This window comes from Xiphias gladius, chromosome 15, assembly GCF_016859285.1.
Source record: "Xiphias gladius isolate SHS-SW01 ecotype Sanya breed wild chromosome 15, ASM1685928v1, whole genome shotgun sequence".
Classification (NCBI taxonomy): Eukaryota; Metazoa; Chordata; class Actinopteri; order Istiophoriformes; family Xiphiidae; genus Xiphias; species Xiphias gladius.
Window position 1 is genome coordinate 1,112,614 of NC_053414.1, and position 17,897 is coordinate 1,130,510.

The window sequence follows — 17,897 nt, forward strand, 5'->3', positions numbered from 1 at the left end:
ACTTCACTCTGAAGAGTCAGGGCTGAGAGGTCTGGGTCTGATTAAAGTTCAGCATCGAGACCCAAAGTCCTCACTGACAACATGATACTACAGGTTTAGTCTGATTAGTCTGACAGAGCTGAGGAGGCAAAGACAGCTGGCCAAGAGCTGCATCAGGCTGCTCCTGGAGAAGGACCTGAGCCCGCTGCATTAGCCTCCGAGGCTAAAAACAAAGATCAGCTGGGCGGACCAGATACCCGCGGCTAACTTCCACTTTCCTCACAGCCCTGCCGAAAGCCTCCCGTGGGTCTAATTCTACGAGTCACCATCGCTGAGCCCTCGCATGTAGGTGCCCTGTCCGTTCCTCCCGAGAACCTGCTACCACTAGCCATACCAGACTGCCAGCTGCTAGCCAAACAGCTAACGTTAGCCTGCCGGCCTGCTAACGACTCTACCCTGAACGCTAACGTTACCTGTCCCTCCAGCACCATGCCTCCGCTCACCTCTCCACCCGGACGCAACAGATGCCTCCACCTGAGTCAGAGGTTCGCTGAGCTGGGGGGGCAGACACCACTCTCCACTTGGCGCCGCTACCATCTGAGAGCCAGAAATGACGAAAGCTCCAGCGGTCCTGCAGGAAGACTCCTGGCCCAGCCTGGGAGCTAAACCACAGACCCTGAACTGCTCTACTCCCTCTGCCCCAGAGGCCTGGACTATTGCGTGGGGAAATAAACATCACAGAGGCATTCCCGTGGGGCCGTGGACCCCCCCAAGAGGACCCCAGCACTAGATTCCATGTTCTGGAGCAGTTAAATACATCCCAGCCTGCCCCTACTGCTGGCTTTCCTGATGCCCCTCCAGTGACCAGCCCCACTACTGTGGCCCCTGTTCTGGTGATCCTACAGATCCCACAACCCACCTGGCTCATCTCAGCCAGACCACCCTCCCCCATTGACCACTGTGCCAGGGAGCTGCCTCCACCTGCTCACTTGCCCCACCCCTCAAGACTTTTCAAGACCTGCAGATACCCAAAAACTAGGTCAGGATCCAGACTACATCTGAACTCTTGGTCCCCTCCGAACCGTATCACAGGAGTCTCCTGACTGTCCTTAGGTCCTGGTTAGTGCCTCGAGGTGACAGATGTTGAGGCTCCACAGCTCTGGAACACCTCACCAGAGTGGACTTGACCTATTTGTCTGTTTTTTGGCTCTAGTCTGCATTTCGGCGGATGTTTTTGTCCAAAGCGAAGAAAAAATTAGGTCCAATCCAAGCCACAGTCGACCACGGAGAAGTCTTCGAGAACCCGTTTTCCCTGATTCAACGTGACTCTCAGGCAGGAAAAACTCTCCAGTGATACTGACTCACTGCTCCGACTCGTTTCGACTTGTAGTTGTACTTTTGATCGATGACAAGAACATACAACTCTTCATCCACCCAGCCGTCACACACACACCCTGCTGATCTGACAGAAAGACCAGTCAGCACATCCGGCTGATGGATCTCAGCTCTGCAGAAAAACACTCATCTTCACCCTCTGATTTACTTCAACACTGAAACTCACCGTCACTCATCAAAGAAACAAAGACAAAAATGACACAAGCTATAGAGAAGCGTCAATTTTCTGAAAAGAAAGGTCAGAGGTTAAAAACATATTCGTTAAAAAACAACTGCAAATGAATATTTTCTACAAATAAACCTGAACTTCTGACCTTGAACTTTTCACTGAGCTTCATGGAAAAGTCTCTTTCCAGCTGAAACTTGTAGGAAAATGTATAAAATGAGGTGAGCTACAGAGAAACCAGATTATGTCCTTTAAGTCCAACTTCTTCTTCACTTCTTGTAAAAAAAACAAAAAACTGTTGCTACTGTGAACACCTGATTTTTCCTTTATGTTGTTTTTTCTGTCTATTTTCCTTTGATTTGGTTCTAAACGTTTTTTTATTGAAACGATGATAAAGAAATATGAAAAGTACAAAAAGAAATAAATGAGTGCGGCCTGTGTTTGAGGCGCGCAGGTGTCCGTCATCACCGTCACGTCCAAGTGCGTTTGTCGTGTCTGACTTGTGACGCGTCTGGTTCTCGCTCCGTTTCATCTGCACTGGCGTTCGCTTTGCTGTTGTTTCTCCTCAAACGCCCGATCGGCTGGATTTGACCAGAACGTCACTGTCGGTCCCACCTGGAGCTTTCTAAGCAGACGCCTCTGTGCGTTTGCTGAGGGCTCCACTTTCCCAGGCACACTGAACTAAAGGCTCTGGTCCTGGTCCGGGTCCGGTGCATCTGTCTCAGAGTGTTTGTAAAACACACACTCGGCAGAACTGAATTCCACCCGCACCGTTGAACAGTCTTCGTGCTCCTCACGTCCTTCTCCACTGCACAGTCCACATTTCACAACTATCAGAACCGTTTTGGACTGATTTCATTCTTTACTATTCATTATTACCTTACTTATTTTTACTTCTTCTTCTTCTGTGTTCACACTTGGCCGATAAAACCAGATTCCGATTGATAAGAGTTCAAGAAACAGACTTGTTTGTTCCTCGTGTGTCACAGAAGTGCATTTCCCAACCAGTCATCACAGCTACGCTCAGAGAGCGACGGCCGTCCGACGCGAGGATTTAAGCTACGGCGGCTTCGCGCTTTCTTCTGGATTTGACGGTTGACGGGAGAGAAATGACAGGAAACGAGGGGAGAGAGAGATGACGAACAACATCCTTGAAAGGTCGCCGGCTGGATTCGAACCAGGACTGCTTTTGTTTAATTGGTCCGATGGATATTTATGATTTACAGACGCTTTAGTCCAAAGTGACTTACGAGACGTTGACGGTGATGTTAAACACCTAGCGTGTGTCATGTACGTCCATAATAACACAAAAAGGTGAACTATTTTGTATCAGGTCAGCCACTGTCACGGTTTCTCATAATATAAATGAAGTCGCGAAATCTGTTGTGTTAAAAAATTCCCTTGAGCCAAAAATTCCACAGTAACAGATTTAGAACTGGAAAAATGACCTCGACAAACGGAGCATCTATTGTTTTCTCAATTAATCAATTAATCGTTTATCAGTTTTTCTGACATTTTCTAGATTAATCATCACATCCGAGAAGCTGAAACTGGGAAATTTCTGGCTTGAGAAATGACTTAAACCATTAATGGATTATCAGAATTGTTAGTGATTACGTTTCTGTCGATCGACTAATCGATTAATCAACTAATCATTTCAGCTCTATTAGTATTAAACTGAAAACACTCAACTGAGAAAACCCAGAACTTTGAAACTGGCCTGAAGAACACACGTCTCATTAGTAAAGCTGTGTTTGGAGCCGCAACCAAGACCAGGTCCAAACCCAGTATATGGTCGGACCCCCCTTCATCTGTTTACTTCTCTCCTACTGTCTGTGCTCACGTATACAGTAATTTAATGCAGCTGAATTCCCAATGAAGCCGTTCTCATTTACATGTTTTTGTTTCTGTTGTCAGACGACGGAACAAGTATGAAACAGTGACTGAAACGTGGCCCATTGAGACGACATGTTAACCAGCAGTCACTTCCAGGCTGCTGCTCTGCTGCTAAAATCCTGGTTTTATAACCACGACGTCGTCTGACAGAATCACCAGACACACGAGTCAAAGACGACGGCTGAGCTCTGATTTCAGGTGTATTTACCTGTAAAATGATCAGTCAGAGAAAGTTAGAAGCTCATCCACGTCTGTGTCAGCTGACGTGTGGTCAGTTGAGTGAGACTCATAGAGACGTGTTACCTGAGGAGGGAAACTGGCGACTCTCTTCTACAGAAGGAACCTAAGGTTTGTCTAGAAAGCCGTGGATTTATCGCTCGGTGCTTTTGTGAAGAAAAGTCGCTCAAAGGGTCTGAAAAGTCGGTAAATCTGGCGACAAAGGCGCCAAGTTGGCAACGCTGCCTGTAAACGATCCCCTCAAGACATGATAGAAACTGTTTGCGTCAATTCACTTTGAAAGATCAACGACCAATGAGGAAACTCCATCAGTCACTTTCCCCATGACTGATGGGGAAAGTGACCCCGTTCTCCCGAGGGTTGCCACGCTGTGGTGGTCCCGCCGAAAATAAGCAGATTCATAAAACAGGGAAAAGCAGTTTTGACATTTTCATCAAAATTTGTCATCAAAATGGTTACAGGACATGTTGATGAAGATCAAGTGATCAATTAATGAAATATATTTGTTGCAGCTCTGAACAAAAATAAAAAAATCTTCGGACTACATCCTTACGAATCCTGCAGCGTGAGATCAGATCTCGGCTCAGTTAAGTTCATCGGTTAAAATCCCTCGTGTCGGACCGGACCGATCGGCTCCACGTACTCACCACTAACATGAGAACGGCGTTCCTGGGGTATCGTTCACAGCTGGAGAAAGCAGACTCATCTGGATCAGTCTAATCTCTGGTGCTCGCACGCTGTAAGGGAGTAAAACTTTATTTATGGAGCACTGTTCAAAACCGGAGTTGGAAGCCGAGCGACCGGGATGAAACTCGGTCCTGATTCCGTCCTTAACACGCTTTAAAGAAGAGGTTTGACAGGAGGAAACAAAGGAGATGGAAACGAGCGGAGGAATGAAAAGACTGAACGTGGAGCTAAAAGAGCGATGGTGGATTCTCTGACGGGAGCTGCAGGCTCAGCTTTCTTTCTCAGCTGAACAGCTGAGCTGTAAATCTGCTTCCACTGCGGCAGCTTTATGACCCTCAACCAACCAGAACCTGCATGTCATTAACTCTGAAGGTTACGGTTTCCGGCACGGAAACCGTCCGAAGGAACGTCAGAGACGGTTTCACGTGGCCTCGACTCGCAGGATTCATTCATACGATAACGGTGCCGTAGACTCGCTGCTCCGTTCATCCAGCTCTTCCTGTTTTCTCTGCTTTGCATCAGCGTTAACTGGACTGTTGGTCGGACAAAACATTTTGCTTTATTGAGAAAGTTTTACAAACCAAACAATTCAAATGTTTTCACTGGTTGCGGCTTCTCAGGTGGGAACGTTTGCTGGTTTTCTTCTTCTACGATTATAACCGGAACGTCTCTGGATTTCTGACCGTCGGTCGGACGTAGCGAGCTCTGTTCACCTGGACTTTCGAGAACCGCGATCGACATTTTGAAGTAAATCGAGAACTTAATCCCCGATCGTTACCAACAGTGATCAGTAGTAGCAGCCCCACCTGACCTTTCAAATCCGGGTGATTAGAAATCAGCAGCTATAGGAAAAACCACGATCGATAAGTTCAAAGAAAAACGATCAGACACTTCACAGATCAATCAGCGATCAAGCGATTTCCAGGTCGCTCAAGTGATTTATCGATAGAAATCTGTTCTCCCGATCGATCCAGGGGCGGTGCCGTGGGCGGGCCCAACGGACCCGGGCCCGCCCACTCCCACAGCTCCCCGTCCTTCCCTTAGCCTCTAGTTTTAATTGTCAAAACGGACGTTAAATACACAAACCGAGCTGGTTAATACTGAGCTGCTGGTGTGAGACCGCCAGCTCGAAGGCAGACGGGATCCAGGTCTGTGGGCGCAACTGAAACCACCCACGTGGAACCTGATTTAGCTGCTTTTTAAAGCCATGTTAGTTAAACAGGCTGATCAATAATCAGGTGCGGAGCCCGCTTCATCTGACAGTCACGTGGAAGTTGTGGTTGACGATGTGACAGGTGGGAACAGAGGTAAAAGCTCACCTGCACCTGGTACATGTCTCTGAGTCAGTCGGCTGCAGTAGATCTCGGTCCTGCGCCGTTCAGCGGGACGCGGGTGGGGATGCACCCGCCACCGGTCCACCTCAACCCGGCTCTGCTGCGACGAACCGCTCGGTGTGGGTCCGGAGCTTTCGTCCCTGAAACCTCAGCGAAACAAGGCCGACACCCCAGCCCGCTCCGGATCACGGTCCTCTCTGTCCAGTCTGTCCGACGGCGAAGGAGCCCAACGCCGCGGGATCCGGTTTTCCTCTCACTCCGTTTCGGCGGAGGGCGGGATGAAAACAAACCGAGCACAGCCGAGCCGTCCCGAGCTGCTCCGAGGTCAAGTCGCACGAGCTACACGCGGTGACTTCCTCTACGGGTTTTCAGAATAAAAGCGTTGTCGCAGCGCCCCGTGTTAAAACTGGAATTGCAGAGGATCCGTGAGTGAAAGCGGAGTGACAGGTGCAAACAAAGGCATCACCTGCGCCTGCTATTATGCAGGTCAACTGAACAATAGACCCTCAGTTGAACCACTAAACATAAGATATAAACATATACGTGACGTGTGTCACAATATAATTTATTTCACTTTTTAAGATCCATTCAACATGTCAAACCTTTGATGGTACTCGGTGGATTGTCAAGGTGCCATTATGTACAGCATTAGAAAATAAAGAGCAGGTTGACAGAGTCGTAGCCTGAGTAGATAAAAGAACTCATTTCCACATTGTTGTAGAATACATGGTAACATGTGTTATCGTGGGGGGGCAATGAATTAAACTTTCATTTTTGAGTATAATTAAACTTCCAGAGACACAACGTGGAGGCTTAAATGACATAACGTCTTTTGATAACGTCCCTCCATTTTTTTTATTTTTAAATAATATGTGCTTTTACTTTGAAGGCAACTCCTCACTGCCGGTTTTAAGTGCTTTTTTTTTTCTCCCCACTTCCACGGGACACGTGAAGCACGGCAGAGACACCTGAGGCTGTGGATGACACCTGCAGGTGAGACACCGGTAGAAATCCGGTCGTCAGCATCCGGCACGTCCTCACCAACGGCGGACGCCACGAAGCAGAAGCCGGATGTCGACCCCGACGTCGGGGACGAGGACTCTGGCCACTGTGAGACTCGCGCTGCTCCTCTTCGGAAATCACAGGCACAAAATGGAGACGTGGACATTGTTGTAGACTCGGGGTCTGGGCTTCTGCGTCTATCGGTCGGTTCGGCCGTTGACTGGTTTTCTCTCCGCTAACTGAACGCGTAGCTTGTAGGTTACAGTCCTGCAAACGGATTCGCCAGAGACTGGGGAGGATTTGCCGCATTCACCGATGTTATTATCGGATTGTTAGAATTTATCTTTTGGATTAATAAAGACTTAGACAAAATAAATTCGTGCGCAGATATTGCGACGATAAAAATGTGATATTGAAATGAGAAACTAGAATTTAATCCTCAGACATTTACCTTGTTAATCTGTTAAGTGAGATTTTGACGTAAATCATTTTTTCTTTAAATTTTAAGAAAATCACCACCTTGTTGAGTCTGCTCGTGTCTGGTGCTTCGGAAGATTCCCGACGTGTCCCTGAAGGCAGCGTCACTGAAGTCAGGAGCCGGTCGGGTCCCAGCGCCTGACTCCTGATTGGCTGTTTCACGGTTTAAATCCCAAGTTTACTGTTTAAATACAAGCGTTTGAATGCTGTGCTGCGTGGAGGGACAATGGGCCCCAGGACAAAGACCCCCCCCAGCCCTCCTATATACGACCCCCAGACCGCAAAGGGACACAAAAGCGTCGTTTTCATGTCTGTAGTGGTTTTTGTCTCTTTGGCCCAAAGTCCTGCCCCCTGTTTAGTAGACTGGGATCCCTTACGATCCTCCGACGGTTCACATAGCCCCACCATCTGTGGCGAAGAGTAGCCGAGTACAAAGTGAGTTATTATGCGCAGGTAAAGATTTTATTGATCCCTGGATGAAATTCACAATCTACCCAAGAGCATGTTACGGCCAGTCATTAAGTTTTCCTCCTCCCACCGCTGGCCATCGTCATATGGTTATGGTTTGGTAGGTGAGGTGCCGGTGATCGGCTGGTATCGGAGTCAGAGCCTTTATGCTCCCCGCCTCCGGCCCAGCCTCCTGCCGGAGAGGTTCTAGGACTCTTTAACAACTTCGCACTTTGTCCGTAGTCACTCAGAGGTGAGTGAGGCGTGTCACCGGACAGACACTGATCGTTACATATGATTAAACAGCCAGTGACTCGGTGACAGTGAAGGTTTGAGATAATGTCACATCACTTCCATACATTTACAACAATTACAGTTAAAGTACAGAACAGCCGATTTTTAACATTTTGGGCCCGACTCAGAAAACCTGCTGGTTTCTCTGTGCTGCAGCAGTTTTGCCTCAGCCGGAACAAAACACGAGTCACAGGATCTGTGTGCAGACGTAGACAAGGTCCACATTAAGCTGGTTCAATTTGTAAATGCATCTTTTTCTCTTTAGATGCAGCCTGAGTTTATTAAAACTGTGTCCAGATTGTTTAAACGTTTAAGTGCAGCTCACCGTCCCAGCGTGTAAACGTTAAAGCGTCCCAGCGTCTAGACGTTAAAGCGTCTCTGTGTGTAAATGTTAAAGCGTCCCAGCATCTAGACGTTAAAGCATCTAAAGTTAAAGCGTCCCAGTGTGTAAATGTTAAAGCGTCCCAGCGTCTAGACGTTAAAGCATCTAAAGTTAAAGCGTCCCAGCGTGAAAATGTTAAAGCGTCCCAGCGTCTAGACGTTAAAGCATCTAAAGTTAAAGCGTCCCAGCGTGTAAATGTTAAAGCGTCCCAGCGTCTAGACGTTAAAGCATCTAAAGTTAAAGCGTCCCAGCGTGTAAATGTTAAAGCGTCCCAGCGTCTAGACGTTAAAGCGTCCCAGTGTGTAAATGTTAAAGCGTCTCAGCGTGTAGACGTTAAAGCGTCTCAGCGTCTAAACGTTAAAGCGTCTCAGCGTCTAAACGTTAAAGCGTCTCAGCGTCTAAACGTTAAAGCGTCTCAGCGTGTAAACGTTAAAGCGTCCCAGCGTGTAAATGTTAAAGCGTCTCAGCGTGTAGACGTTAAAGCGTCTCAGCGTGTAAACGTTAAAGCGTCTCAGCGTGTAAACGTTAAAGCGTCTCAGCACGTAAAGTTAAAGCGTCTCAGAGTGTAAATGTTAAAGTGTCCCAGCGTCTAGACGTTAAAGCGTCTCAGCACCTAAAGTTAAAGCGTCTCAGCGTCTAACGTTAAAGCGTCTCAGCGTGAAAATGTTAAAGCGTCCCAGCATCTAGACGTTAAAGCATCTAAAGTTAAAGCGTCCCAGCGTGTAAACGTTAAAGCGTCTCAGCGTCTAAAGTTAAAGCGTCTCAGCGTTTAATGTTAAAGCGTCTCAGCGTTTAAACGTTAAAGCGTCTCAGCGTTTAAAGTTAAAGCGTCTCAGCATTTAAATGTTAAAGCGTCCCAGCGTCTAGACGTTAAAGCGTCTCTGTGTGTAGACGTTAAAGCGTCTCAGCGTTTAAACGTTAAAGCGTCTCAGCACCTAAAGTTAAAGCGTCTCAGAGTGTAAATGTTAAAGCGTCCCAGCGTCTAGACGTTAAAGCGTCTCAGCACCTAAAGTTAAAGCGTCTCAGCGTCTAAAGTTAAAGCGTCTCAGCGTGAAAATGTTAAAGCGTCCCAGCGTCTAGACGTTAAAGCATCTAAAGTTAAAGCGTCCCAGCGTGTAAACGTTAAAGCGTCTCAGCGTCTAAAGTTAAAGCGTCTCAGCGTTTAAACGTTAAAGCGTCTCAGCGTTTAAACGTTAAAGCGTCTCAGCGTGTAAATGTTAAAGCGTCTCAGCGTTTAAACGTTAAAGCGTCTCAGCGTCTAAAGTTAAAGCGTCTTAGCATTTAAATGTTAAAGCGTCTCAGCGTTTAAACGTTAAAGCGTCTCAGTGTCATGATCTTCCCTTCTGACTGACTTTATGACTGGACCCTGTTGTATTTTGGAGTCACTTTCCTTGTGCGTCTGTTGTTTCACTTCCTGCCTTTCTGATTACCTGCCATTTTCCATCCTCCCACCAGACAACCCCAGACTTTTTCCCCCGCACCGCTTACTCGCCCGTTCATCCCGTGTAAACACAGCTTCCCCTCCCACTAACCAACCTACCCGTCTCCAGCTCGTTGCCGGTTTGCCTGTGTATGATCCCTCCTGTCCCTCGTGTTTAATATCTCGCTGTTTGTCTGTCAACTCACCAACCGGTCCATCTACACATCCTCCCTACAACCAGCTCACTCCCTCTTCATTAAAGTGTCTTTTCTGCGTCAACCTGCCTCCGCGTGTCCGCGTTTCGGTTCCTCCCTGGCTGTGCCCTGACGTTTAGCGCGGTAGCGTCTCGGTGTGTAGGTGTTGCGACGGCTTCGTGGGGACACGGTCTCGCTGCAGAATACACACTCCTGCTAGATTCCATCATTGTCTGGAAAACACACCACACACACACTGAATGGACAAATGATGACAGTCACTGCTGCTGATTTCCATCCACAAACCCGGAGCTGGTTTCATAAAGACCTGCTGACAGTCGGTCTGAAGGAAGCTGAGGCTGCGGTTTGTTCCGATTTAACGCAAAGCAAATCTCGCCATTTGTGCGAGTTTGACCAATTTTTTGCGCGGCCTGTGTCTTTTCCACAGATGCGTGAACTCCGCAGACCCTGCGGTACTTTGGGTTCTTCTCCTCCGGGCCCCTCTCCCGTCGTTATTGTCTGCTCGTTCAATGCGGAACATTTTCAGATCACACCGACGTGTCTTTGGTTTTAGAGAAAAATGCATCGGCTCCAAAATTTACCATCTAAAGTCTGAACGCGCCGATAGAGAGCTGCAGACAAAACTGGAACTGAAACGTTTCTGTCTAAAACCTCAGTCCACTGCTTGAGCTTCATCAGAAAAACGATCTCCTAAATTTAGTGAACGGGACAAATTATCTGTTGCAGGCAGCTTCGCTCGGTCTACCATGTTTTTTACTCAATTTATCTTCGTTTACTGGTTCTAGTCTGAATCTGCATCCATTTCTAAAACCGGTGTGGCCCACATTAAGACTGGGGACATCTCCTTCACACAGTGAACCACCTGGCTAAAGAAGAAGTCCTGACGAAGAACCGAACAGCTTTGTTTAGAGTCAGAGTCCGTCTTTGTGAAACCAGAACCTGGTTCTAAACCAGTTCGTCTTGGTCTGTTCTCAGATCAACCGAAATTAAAAACCAGCAAACACTTCATCGCGGTAAAATAAACCTCAGGAGCCCCTGATGTTTTGTAGAAACCAGCAAAGTCCCAGATGTTCAGTGTCCTGAGCAACAAACCGTTCTGTCTGGAAAAAAGGAGAAATTGTGGACCCACAAGCTGAAGTGTTGACAAAAATCCGTCCTCTCTCTGCCACGTCAGGCCCCGGTCTCGCCACAGGGTGTCTCAGTCCATCCGAGCGTCCTTGTGTTAATACGGCGGCTTCTCTCGGGGCCAGTCCACAGGTGCCAGTAGGTTCAGGCAGTTTATTCAGGTGTATCTGTAGCATCAACTCCGGCCTCAGAACCGTCAGCACACGGCGTCTCTGCTGCGGCTATATCAACCTGGACGGTCTCCACCTCTGTCCTGGACTTGGTGTTCCCTCCAGCTTCAGCAGCTCTGGTCAGACGGTTGGTCGGAGTTCACCGCAGTCGAGCCTGATCCGGCAGGTTTGCGCAGGTTTTCTGCTCCCTGCAGGTGAATCGAACGAATTCAGGGAAGGAAACCGGCTCGGCGGGAGGTTTCAGCAGCAGTTTAACAGCAGACTGAAAGTCAGGGCGCTGCCCAGTAGTGATGTCAGCAGGTCCTGCAGGACACCTGTACAGGACTGTGGCCAGGTGAGACGTTAAACCAGTCGAGCTCAGTGATGAGAAGACGCTCGGGGTTCGGTTTGTCTTTGAATGCTGAAGCGTCACACACCTTTAGAGAGAGACTGTGGAGTTCGGGGGGGGGGGGGTCGCACGCCCGAGTCTGCCTCCCAACTGTCAGTGTTGGAGTTGCATTGTGGGTAATGTAGGCAGCGAGTTGAGAACCTGAAGAAAGACGTGTTTTTATTTCCGGTCTATTTGTGGTTTGAGTGGGAGAGGCGGGGGCTCAAGGTTCCGACTTTGGCGCTGCTGGATTTGGTTCCTCTTCTTGACTTGTTTACTTGCGTCATCACCGGAGCCCGCGTCGTCCCGTGTGACCCCGTCGTCAGTGATGTTCGGGTCAACGGGGGGGACCTGGGGGCCAGCGTTGACCGGTTCTTCTGCCGCCGCGGTGCCGTTGCCCTCGCCATCAGCGGGGAGGGTGGGGCTGACGTCTCGTCAACTGCTGCCACCCTGACGGTGTTTTTGCCGTACAGCCGCCTCTCGTACTGCAGCAGCTGGTCCCAGAAGCCGACGTTCAGCCTGACGTGGGGCCGGCTGTCCCGCACCCAGCGGTGCGCCTGGCGTAGCGTCACCCCCCTGTAGCGCATCAGGTAGGCCATCACCAGCGCCGGAGACCGGCTCATACCGGCAGCGCAGTGCACCAGCGTGCCCCCTGCTCGGTTTCCGTGGATACGCTCCGCCACCCGGTCGAAGTGGTCTCCGAGGCGGGCGCTGGGTAGGTCGGAGACGGCGACGCGCACACACTCCACCCCCGGGTAGGCGGGGCAGGCGTGACTCAGCGTGGCGTTGACGATCAGGGTGATGCCTTTCTGAGACACCAGCGCGGCGTTGAGCGGAGCGTCGGCCCCGCCCAGGAACAGGGTGGGGGTGATCTGAGAGACCGACATGAGGCCCGCCTGTGGGGAAACACGCTGCTGTTAGTATACTACTGAGGACTGAGCCGCTGCTCGTTCTCTACCGACGCTCAAACTTATGTCTGGTGACCTGCCACTGATCGATCATTCGTATCTGCTCCGTGGAGTCTGATGAAGATTGAGCGTCTGAGCCCAAACGTTGTCCTCCTCGGATTATTTATTACGTCTGGGGCTGTCCCGGGGACCGTTTTTTGGGGCTTCGACGCTTCAGTGAGATTTACTGGCGAATATTTGCGACTTCGCCTGGGGGTTGGGGGGGGGGGTGTCCTAGACGAGGACAGAAACTGGACTCCAACGTTGTACACTACTTTGCTAGCATGCAGGTCACGCTAACATCAGCGATGGCTAAACTGTTACGGTGCTTAGGCATCATTTTAGATAATCCGGAAGTTTTTCCTGGCGCTCGACTTCTTCGACACCTTGCTAGCGTAGCTGTACCCGTCACGTGGTCTCGTGGTCTCGTGTCCCAGTCTCAGTGTCGCTAACGTTAGATAAAAACTATCACTGAGAATAAACGTCCTTGTCGGAGAATAACGAATAATAATTTGTGCTGATCCATCGTGAATAATGTTGGATCGCTATTTATCTAATGGGATAATTGGGATTTTGTGGTAATTCAAATATAAAACAGAAAAAACAACAGCATGCGGATACTGATTTGGACTTCGATTGCCATGACAACGGTCGAAGCCTCGAGTCGTTCAGGTCAGACAAAGCTATGTCCAGAAACTACTTTATTTACTGTTCTCAAAAACCAACGCGTCCCATTTGAATCAAAGGTACAGTCAGTGATTCTGATCCAGTAAAGCTTTTTTGTCAATTCAGAGAACATCTCCTCACGGTCCAGTGGCTGCATGAGATCCTACACAACCCTGGTTCTGTAAATGGGAAACAAAGTGTGTGTGTTACCTGCTGCCTGGCCGGTTCCTTCACTTTAGTTTTGGTTGTTTCTTCCTCCGATCGCTGCTGTGAATGAAGCACGCACACACAGACACACAATACCGTAGATGGTTGTGTGTGTCAGTCATCCAGCCAATCGTCTGAAGGGCTTATTTTAGTGCAACAGCTGACGTCACGTGACTTTAACCAAATGAGACCAGATCCTGATGAAGCCACCAAGACAAAGTCAGATCGGTTTTTCAGACAAGGCGCGCCTTCCACACCTGACGGTTTCCGATGAACCGGTCACTGTTTGGTTACTCTGATCTTTTCTCTGATTTTCCCTATTTGCTCCATTTGTTTTCTTTTCGTGCCACTTCCTGTTTTATTCGTCGTTACTGTCCGTCTGGGGGAAGCTCTGCTTGACCTGTGTTCTCTGTAAAACTATTTTTCTGTGAAGCTGCCTGGCCACCTGTGAGTAAAGATGTAGTTTTCAATCCGTCCTGTGGGGGGCGGTGAACCACCGAGCTGCCGGAAGTTTACAAGAAGAAGAATCGGCGAAGAAGAAGAAGTCGCGCTAACAGTTAGCTTGCCCCGTCATGGCGGACCTGAACCGACAGCTCCAGGAGTATTTGGCTCAGTCCAAAGGTGGCGGAGCGAAGACCATCTCCCAGTCCAGCTCCAGCACCACGGTGGACCTGGGCGACCCGGAGCAGGTACCCGGAAGCTGGTTCGGGCGGTGGTCCAGCCCGTGGTCCGGCCAGAACTCCGGCGGACACAGCGGCTTTTCTTGGCCGTGGTCGGCGGAGCCGGACCCCTGCCTGCCGGGCATGAGCCGCCGGCAGCGGCTGGTGGCCTTCGGGGTGTGCGTGTCGTTTTCCGCGCTGTGTTTCGGGCTGTCCGCGCTGTACGCGCCGCTGCTGCTGCTCTACGCCCGCAAGTTCGCCCTGCTCTGGTCGCTCGGTTCGCTCTTCGCCATCGCGGCCGTGGCGGTGCTGCGCGGCCCCAGCAGACTCGTCGCCGGCCTGCCCACCTCCCCCGGAGGCGTCATGTACTTGTGCGCCCTCGGAGGGACTCTGTACGCGGCGCTGAGCCTCCACAGCACCGTGCTGACCGCGCTGGGGGCCGCCCTGCAGGTCACCGTCATCGTCGGATACGTGGTGTCGCTTCTGCCCGGGGGGAGCGCCGGGATCCGCTTCATGGGGGGGATGGCGGCTTCTGCCATCAAAAGGACCGTGACCGGGAAAACCATGCCGATCTGAGGGGAGGCTGAGCGCCAGACCGGGTCCGGGCGATACATCCAAGACTTTGTCCCAGGGCCTCGAGGGCACCCAGGGGCCCGTGACGGCTCCCGGGGAACCAGACTAGAAAGGACCAACTCTAACTCCCTGTCAGCACATTCCTCTGCAGACTGGTGTGTGGACCTGACGCACACACGTTCCCGGATACGACCAGGCTGATGATTATTGATTATTGGCTCCTTTCAGCCGATGTCAGCCTGATGACGACGACGTTTGGGCGGACATGTGACATTGAACCCAAACTAAACCCTGAACGTGGACTCGCAGGACAGACCGACTCTGCCGCCGGTCACTGACCAAATCAAGTTTAAATGTTTCAGCTGTGAAACTTGTTCTCTGGCGCACGTGTGTCCGCGTGCAGGTGTTTAATATGGAAATAAAAAACTAAACATGTCTGATCAGTCAGCAACACCTGGTTCACCTGTTTGTCTGTGACCTCACCTGTTGCCTGTCCTGTGGTTTGGTTCTAGTGAATGTGTTTATAATCAAGTCATTCCAGATGAGTTTTCTCTGCTGATGTTTTCTTGTAATTAGAAACTAACTGGAACTGTCCCAGTTAACTCCAGAGCCTGTGGTGTTCACACTGGGAAAATAAACTCAAGTTCGCTTCCAACTGTTGGTCTACACGACGACAACTGGAAAAATAAAGCTCCTTTAGCCCACTGCTGTCCTCAGAACCTGATCCCTGAACGTGTGAGCTTCAAGTCTGCTTAGGTTCAATAACAAGTGAAACCAGATCCGAACCGCTCCTTCACTAATTACTTGGACTGAGGCTAAAATTCTGGATCAGCGTCAGTTCGACCTTGTTTTCACGCGCTGGCAGATATTCAGGATCTCGGCTCGTGTTCGGAGGCTGTTTGTAAACACGATCTGTACAATGTGACATGAAGCAAATATCTGGTTCATCTCGCAGTAGCTTTAAAGTAACCGAACCAATCCCACAATGTAAAAATACTTCATTGCCAAAAGTTTAAAAAAAAAAAAAAAAACTGTCACCAAAGAGGAAAAATGCCGTAAACCTGAGAGAAGAGAGTGTTTTTCTTCAGGGGTTAGAAACTGGTTCGTTTCCAGCTTCGTCCTGCAGCAGAGGAAGAAAATGAAGCCTCGAAAGTTGATGCAAACGGTTCCTGTCGATGACCGACGAACCCTCGGAGCCGGAACCAGCTGAGGTACTACACTTTTTTTTATTTATATTTTTATTTCATTACACCTCATTCTAAAACGCCATCTAAAAACTGCACAGCTGTCAGATAATTGTGCCTCTGGTCTTTGTGCTAAGCTAAAAACATCCTGGACTCGACACCACACACAGGACCAGGAGGGACTGCTCCTTTACACACCGAACCTTTCTCAGCTGGTCTGAGTCGTCCACAGGTGGAACTGTAGTAAAGATTGAGTTTGAAGTGTGAATCTTTATTGTCCACCTCAGTGGAGTCAGTGAAGACACAAAAACATAGAAATCTTGTACAAAAAAGGACAAAACGAGCTGAAGACAAAGGGTTCACTGTGAAATAAAAGACGGCCTGATGATTCTCTACAGTATTTTACATTAAAATAATCCTGTGCTTCAGTGAGGCGGAGACATCGACTCCTGTCCCCTCAGGTGTTTTGATCAAACACTGCCGAGTCACTAAGGACCAGTCAGAAACCACCATCTTCACAGCAGCAGCAGAGATCTGAATGTGTCACATGACCAAAAGTCTGTCTGAGGCTTCAATAGGATCTGATTTTCCAGGATCTGGACTTGGTCTCAGGTCTGTGGAGGGACCGGCAAGGAGACAACCAACCAGACAAGAGGAGGTCCATGAGGGTTTTTCTTCTTCAGGACTACCGGCCCCGGCCGCACCCCCTCGGTGCTCCTCTGGGTGCCGGTCCTCCTCTCCTGGGACCCGGTCCAGGTCCTCCGCCAGGACCCCAGCCGCCGCGTCCGCCTCGACCAGAAGGACCATAACCCCCGTCCTCCCTCTGAGGGGGACGACCTACAGGGACGGGACAGAGCAGAGCTGACAAACCAAGCTGTGTGTGTTCATGGCTTCAGTCACCAGTTTAAATAAAACATCAGAAGAAACCAACTATTACGTTTCCTAACATGAACGTATCAAATGTGAAATGTCCGATACTGTACATGTATCATAAATGAATCTGATAACTTACTTTTGAACTGTGAGTACTGGGGTGTGATCGGTTCATTTCCTTTGACTTAGGACTTTGTTCATTTTTGCAAAGTAATTCTGTCTTCGAGAACGACGTCTCGATTTGTTTATATATTTACAGATTGTTAAAAAGTAAAACTAATATCGAACATCTAAAGGTTCGCCCTCAGAGGAGCAGGAACATCGACCGAGGACGACTTCTGTCCCTGAACTGAAGTACGTTTTATTATAAACTGTTTCACATCCGTCCCCCGAGTTCTCACCTCCGTCAGCTCCGGGGGACTCTCGCTCTCGGGGGTCTCCGGTCCCTGGTCCGTCCTGCCACGGACGCTTCCGGGGGGGCAGAGACGCCATGTCCATCCCCTGCAGGGAGGACGAGCGCTCACGACCGGCCGGAGATGACCCGTCATGCATCTGCTGACCGTCCCGATAACCATCGTGACCTACAGACAGGGAGACGAGGGGAGAATCGCCACAATAAGAGTCTGAAGGGAGATTCAGAATTGCGGGTTCACGGTTCCCCATATCTGAAAGATAGAGGGAACCCGTCTCCTCCTGACATCTGAAATACTTTAAATTTTCAGGGAAAAATGATCAGATTTTGTTGATTATGAAACATAAAAATAATATTCGACTCAAAGGGAAAATCAAGAGGTTAAGTTTTTTTTAAAAAAGCTCAAAACACGAAGAAGGCAAGTCGAGTTTATTTCACAAAGAAAAGCGATTCAAAGTGCTCTGGGTAAAAAAGGGAGAAGAGGGAGAGATCGCAGAGAAGGCAACAGGGCTGATGGGAAATGTAGTCTGGCTGTGGGCTCATCGACAGTGGAAAGACTTTAAAATGTTTAAAGAAGAAACTTCCTGCTGTAAAACAGACTCAGTGTTTTTTCTAGTTACAATATTCCTGAAAAACCTGGAAAAATCCAGGGATTATATTTTCCAGGAGGGGAAAATGAATTATAGGATAAAATAAGATTCTTTCCCTCAGTCAGTAGAGTCTGAAAGTTGAACTTTCTTGCTGATAGAAGGAAAATCATCCGACAGTAGATGGAAACATTTG

At 49.2% G+C, this 17,897-nt stretch overlaps 4 protein-coding genes across 13 annotated transcripts in view; 1 reads left to right on the forward strand and 3 right to left on the reverse strand.

Moving 5' to 3' along the window:
- Positions 1–5,765, reverse strand: part of pex5lb (peroxisomal biogenesis factor 5-like b) — a 51,329-nt gene extending 45,564 nt beyond the window's left edge. For 4 of the 8 annotated variants that reach the window (XM_040147275.1, XM_040147271.1, XM_040147267.1 and 1 more), the window contains exon 1: positions 5,680–5,762. In XM_040147275.1, coding sequence (XP_040003209.1) covers positions 5,680–5,694 — 15 coding nt within the window. In that variant the 5' untranslated portion in view covers positions 5,695–5,762. Of the gene's footprint in view, positions 1–4,320; positions 4,411–5,679 lie in introns of all 8 variants that reach the window. The other 4 variants (XM_040147268.1, XM_040147273.1, XM_040147272.1 and 1 more) reach the window with 4 other exon arrangements.
- Positions 5,766–5,981: 216 nt separating this feature from the next.
- sft2d3 (SFT2 domain containing 3) lies at positions 5,982–15,096 on the forward strand. Of its 3 annotated transcripts, none has more exons than XM_040147278.1 (3): positions 5,982–6,141; positions 6,649–6,804; positions 13,847–15,096. In XM_040147278.1, exon 3 carries the CDS (start codon positions 13,986–13,988, stop codon positions 14,646–14,648), a length of 663 nt encoding a protein of 220 aa, XP_040003212.1. In that variant the 5' UTR covers positions 5,982–6,141; positions 6,649–6,804; positions 13,847–13,985; the 3' UTR covers positions 14,649–15,096. The 3 variants fall into 3 exon arrangements, with proteins under 3 accessions (XP_040003212.1, XP_040003213.1, XP_040003211.1); XM_040147279.1 differs by having other exon boundaries at positions 5,982–6,119; XM_040147277.1 differs by having other exon boundaries at positions 5,982–6,804.
- si:ch1073-184j22.2 (dual specificity protein phosphatase 18) lies at positions 9,337–13,851 on the reverse strand. Its single transcript, XM_040147276.1, has 2 exons — positions 13,417–13,851; positions 9,337–12,489 (listed from the first exon to the last, which is right to left on the reverse strand). The coding sequence occupies exon 2, from the start codon at positions 12,478–12,480 to the stop codon at positions 11,785–11,787; it is 696 nt and encodes a 231-aa protein (XP_040003210.1). The 5' UTR covers positions 12,481–12,489; positions 13,417–13,851; the 3' UTR covers positions 9,337–11,784.
- A 1,304-nt stretch (positions 15,097–16,400) lies between the features above and the next one.
- Positions 16,401–17,897, reverse strand: part of wdr33 (WD repeat domain 33) — a 29,300-nt gene continuing 27,803 nt past the window's right edge. Inside the window, exons 20-21 of the mRNA XM_040147264.1 lie at positions 17,104–17,283; positions 16,401–16,666 (exon numbers count right to left, since the gene is read on the reverse strand). Of these exons, the coding sequence (XP_040003198.1) occupies positions 16,515–16,666; positions 17,104–17,283 (332 nt within the window). The 3' untranslated portion in view covers positions 16,401–16,514. The remainder of the gene's footprint in view (positions 16,667–17,103; positions 17,284–17,897) is intronic.

What these genes read in the sequence shown, in the direction of transcription:
- si:ch1073-184j22.2 (XM_040147276.1), bottom strand. Translation starts at nt 12,480, where the DNA reads ATGTCGGTCTCTCAGATCACCCCCACCCTGTTCCTGGGCGGGGCCGAC.
- sft2d3 (XM_040147277.1), top strand. Translation starts at nt 13,986, where the DNA reads ATGGCGGACCTGAACCGACAGCTCCAGGAGTATTTGGCTCAGTCCAAA.